The sequence below is a fragment of the Gavialis gangeticus genome, unplaced genomic scaffold (genome assembly GCF_001723915.1).
Source record: "Gavialis gangeticus isolate Ggan-Ray unplaced genomic scaffold, GavGan_comp1, whole genome shotgun sequence".
NCBI classification, from domain to species: domain Eukaryota; kingdom Metazoa; phylum Chordata; order Crocodylia; family Gavialidae; genus Gavialis; species Gavialis gangeticus.
This window is the reverse complement of record NW_017728992.1, coordinates 117,631,962-117,636,983: the sequence shown is the minus strand read 5'-3', so window position 1 is coordinate 117,636,983 and position 5,022 is coordinate 117,631,962. Positions and strand designations below refer to the sequence as shown.

At 38.4% G+C, this 5,022-nt stretch overlaps 1 protein-coding gene across 1 annotated transcript in view; it reads right to left on the bottom strand.

Moving 5' to 3' along the window:
- RGS20 (regulator of G-protein signaling 20) overlaps positions 1–1,275 on the bottom strand; it is a 106,858-nt gene extending 105,583 nt beyond the window's left edge. The window contains exon 1 of the mRNA XM_019527296.1: positions 933–1,275. Within this exon, the coding sequence (XP_019382841.1) occupies positions 933–1,055 (123 nt within the window). The 5' untranslated portion in view covers positions 1,056–1,275. The remainder of the gene's footprint in view (positions 1–932) is intronic.
- Between the last annotated feature and the right edge of the window lie 3,747 nt (positions 1,276–5,022).

Below are 5,022 nucleotides of genomic sequence, written 5' to 3'. Positions count from 1 at the left end.
GCCCCCCCCCCCCCCCCCCAGCCTCTGGGGGACGTGGTGTTCATGGACATGGCAAAAGGGTGGCTTATCCCTGGTAGATCCACCCCTTTCACTACCTGCCTCTCTGGAGTTCAGCAAGTCTAATGGAACTGTCCTCTTCAGGGCCAAGACTGTATGGTTCCCTTAAGCTCCATGAATCCATGAATCATGCTCCATGAATCATGAGGTCTTCCCCACAACAATTCTTCAAAACTCAGAGCTTTAATAGACTTTGACTCTTTAGGCTGGCCTCCTTTTTTTGTAACTGCATGTCTAATTACATGTGACAGTACACATATACACACACAAGCACATGCACACACACACACGCACACCCATCGATTTTCAGACCCTCAGTAGAAAAAATATCATGAATCTGGGACAGTTTTTAATGCAGCTGCACAAATCCTTCTTCACTGTAACATTCTTAACTCATTTGGTATTACTGTATAGTTTGACACATAATCTATATCATATTTATCATATAGTACACTATCTTTTGGGTGTCTTTGTTTGATACATATACTATAAGTAGAGGTAATGTTAGTCAGATTTCAAGATCTCTTCATCATATGCCATTCTGGAACACGGTGCAGTCCCATTTTTCCCCTCAAACCTTTTCCATAGATGAGCTCCTGAAAGCATAAGTCCCTTTTTCTGAATGATGTTTAAATTTGTTCTTTGAAGGTGATCACACGTATGGGGAAAATCCACCAGTTGCATTTCCACTGCAATTACATCCTGCACTAACAATAAAACTTACAATGACTAGACTTACTTATACAGGAAATCTGAGTAAATAGAGTAACAAATACAATCTATTGGTGCCATGTACCATATTAGTAATTTTTTATTTGGATACACCCTTTTCTCACTCCAACAAGAAATCTGGATATGTTTGGACCTGGTCTTACCTTGAATAGTTGTTGAACTTCCTTAACATCCTCCTCATTTTCATTTTGTAAGGATTCCTTTGCTTGGTAATTGCCTGCATTATAGCTGTGTGTCCTAAATGAGAGGAGAAATTGCCTCCACATTGATCAAGTCAAGGGTTCTTCCTGAATCCAGTTCCACAGTGATTTTCCCAGACAAGCACTATTCTTTAACTATGAAACAAAACCAAATCCCAGACATTGGGCTGAATGACAAGAGCATAGAGTTAGCTCTTCTTTTTACACCTATGGAAAAATGTCAGGGCTTCTTACAGCTTGCCTGCTTCCTACTGCAGTAGTTACAGTTGTGAAAGCAGACAGGATTATCTGCTCTCTGTGAATCAGTACCTGATCCACAGAGTATTAGTTCATTGTTCCGGCTTAAAGATTAGATTTATTATTTTGGATGTCTTTGTTTACTGAAGTAAGGTTCAAGAGAAAAAGAACTATATACTGAGGATGAACTCATATCTGTAGGAGATGCAGGACACCTTCATAGACCGGAGTTCAATTTAGCATCCTACAGTTAATGGATTTTACTTGCAGCTTCTTGAGAAAAGAAGGAACAAGACAGTGAGTGACAGTTCTACTCTCATGCCAAACCAAATGAAGGTGTTTAATTTAGGTCAATGGTATTTGACAATCACACAGTGCCCAACTGAGTGAACAGATGGTCTACTGATAATCCTTGTCTCAGTGAAATACCATATTAGCAGCAGCTATGTCTACAGACAGACACTTAAACTATATTTAAAGACCAAAACTCTAGGTAGATTATTAATAGACTAGTAATCTTGGCTTTATGCTGTACTACCAAGGTGTCTGGCTTCTATTTATCAACACCACTATAATTGGCTATGTAAAAGCTGATCTTCAAATAGCTGATTTATTTACAGGGTGGATAAAAATCAACGATTTAAAAAAATTAAAAATTAGATTTTTAAAATTTAAATCGGATTAAAAAATCATCAATAAAATACTAAATTTCTCCTTGTTTAAAAAATAACAGTCACAATTAAATCTCACCACAAATATGCTAAACCTACACTTACAGTCTCATAAAAATGAATTAATAGCTCTGTCACACTCACACACACTGAGTTACCTACCAATCAAACATGGGCATTCATTTCAGATTTTCATCTCATAAAAATGGCTCTAGTCTGTCTGTCCAGCCTTACTACCAGTACTTGTTTCTTGAAAGTTGTGGGCTTTCAGTTTCTGTTTCTCCGCAGACTAAAGTCACATGTGCAAAGACCCAGGCTGGACAGGATTGTCATTGTTCTGTGCTTATGTGGTGGTGGAGCTGGGCCAAGCAAGGCAGAGGAGTTAGTTAAGACACTGTCTCAGAGACAGAGAGACAATATAGGAAAGGATAGAAGCAGAGTAGAAAGGAACAGCGGAGTGGACTGGAAAGAAAAAGGGAAGACATTATTCATTAGTACACACACAGCTTTCTATATTCCCCCCAACTTTTGCTGCAGAAAAACTGTCATGGCTTCTGGGCGTAAGAGACACCCTATCTGGGAATATTTTGAAGAAATTCCTTCTCTGGGTAAAAAAGGAAAACAGGTCAAGTGTAAGTAGTGCAAGAAGGAGATGCAGGGTCTAGTTGCAAGAATGAAACATCATAATGAAAACTGCTTATTAGGAGAAAATGATGGGGATGAAGATGTGGATATGTTTGAAGAACAATGTGGATCAACTGGTTAGTAAATTAAAGAATTCACTTTGCAATGCATCATTCTTCAAGACTCTCTCTATGCCTTTTAGTGTAAGTGTGATTTAACAAGTAAATTCCCAAATTGTTTGCTATGTTGGATGTTGCTAGAAAAAAAAGTTTAGCTTAGCTAATCCTTATGGCTTGTTTAATTAGTTAACTAGGTTTAGAGTCTATCACCCATGTTTACGGTACAGAAACCTCCAGTAAGAGAAATCTACAGTTGCAAGTTGCTACTGGGTATAATTTTCTTATTTTATATTACATAATACATGCTCCTTATTTTGGAACATCATGGCCCCAGACCATAATGGTGATGCCAATACATAAGTGTATTCCCTATTTTACTTCAGGATAACTTAGCTTTCCCAAGGGAACCTCATCATCCTATACCTGTTTGCGCAAAAAACAGAAGTGCCGGTGAGTTCAATGGGGCATACTCCAAGATTAAATGCACTCTAAGTGCAGTTAGTCTTAGCTTTTTTGATAATTTGGAATTGGATCTGCATCCTTGCTGAAAAAAATGTAAATGATTAACTGAATAATAGAATGAGAAGAACTGAGAAGAATGACTATTCAAAAATCATTTTTGTTTTAGAATCCCATTTAAACATAAGAGACTTTGACTGTCTACCTGCAATAACTTCAGAGTCATCTGTTGGTTCTTTTAGCACCAGCGCTGCAACTAAGTGTATTTCAGACAACAAAGTATCAGTAGCAAGCAAAAGGTTTCAATCATCCAGTAAAACCACCACCATGGATGGGTTTGTAGTAAGGACCAGCAAATACCAACAAGACACCATAGATGAAAAGATTGCTCTGTTCATTTATGCCACAAATTCTCCTTTTCATATTGTTAACAATAAACACTTCATGGATATGGTTGGGTCCTTATGACCAGGCTATTCTCCACCTGGTAGAGCAGACATTGGTGGAAGGTTGCTAGATACAGTGTATGAGAAGGAACTTGAACAGTGTGTAAGAAATACCGAGGGGAAATTTGCCAGTTTAAGCCTTGATGGATGGAGCAATGTACACAATGATCCAGGATTATGTGCCTGTGTGACAACAGAAAATGGGGTTGCATATCTTTCAGAAACAATAGATACATCAGGAAATGCCTGCACAGCAGAATTGGCAGTGAAAGCTGTAATAAACTGAACAAAAATTCAACTGTCACGTGCGTGGTTTTGTCACAGATAGTGCTGCAAACATGGCAAAGATGAAAAGATACTTAGAAGAAAAAACAGAAGGATGCTCCTTAATAACATATGGCTGCAGTGACCATTTAATGCATCTTTTAGCTGAAGACTTAAGTACTTCTCCAGGAATAAAAGAAAATGTTGTTGAAGTCATAAAATACTTCCGTAACAACCATTTTGCTTCAGCTGCACTGAAGAGAGCAGGAGGATCCAAAGTAATTTTCCCTTAAGATGTTTGATGGAATTCTGTGGTTGATTGCTTTGAACAATTTATTAAGAACCAGCCTATTCTCATACTAATTTGTGAACAAAACCATGATAAAATAGATGGAAGTATCTCACCCAAAGTATCTAACATTAGATCCAAGAGGAATGTAGAGGATATGCTCAGTATAGTGAAGCCTATATCCATTGCCTTAAACAAGCTTCAGAGAGATTGTTGCTGCATTACTGATGCTATCAAAATTTGGAAGGCACTTCAAGAGACATTAAAGAAAGAAATACCTAACCAGAAAGTTAAATTGCTGGCAATAAAGAAGCAAATGGGTCAAGCATTAACTCCACCTCATTTTCTTGGGAACATTTTCAACCCAAGATGTAAAGGTAGATGCCTAACTCCTAAAGAAGATGCTGCTGCCATGGCATGGGTATCTTAAAATCACTCCTCAGTTATGCCAGTCATAATAAATTTCAGGGCTGGAGGGGAACCATTTAAACAGTACATGTTTACTGATGATGTTTTGAACAAAGTCACTCCCCTGAATTGGTGGAAATCATTAGCTAGGCACCTTGAAACAGAGTTCCTTCAGTTGCTAAGCCAACTTTTCACAGCAGTAGCTTCCTCTGCAGGCACAGAGAATGTTTTCATCATTTGGTATTATTCACTCAAAGCTAAGAAATTGACTGGGAGTTGAGAAAGCAGGAGAACTAGTATTTCTGTTTCAGTCTATGGATAGAAATGACAGTGGGGAAGATGTGATCTAGTTGTAGAAGTTTTAAGGACAGCATGTGTTTAGTGTTTTAGATTCACAGATCGTTAGGGGCTGGAAGGGACCTTGCAGATCATTGGGTCTAGTGCCCCCGCTCTAGGCAGGAAGACAACTGGGGTTAGGTGACCCCAGCAAGGTGACTGTCTAATCTCCTCTTGAAA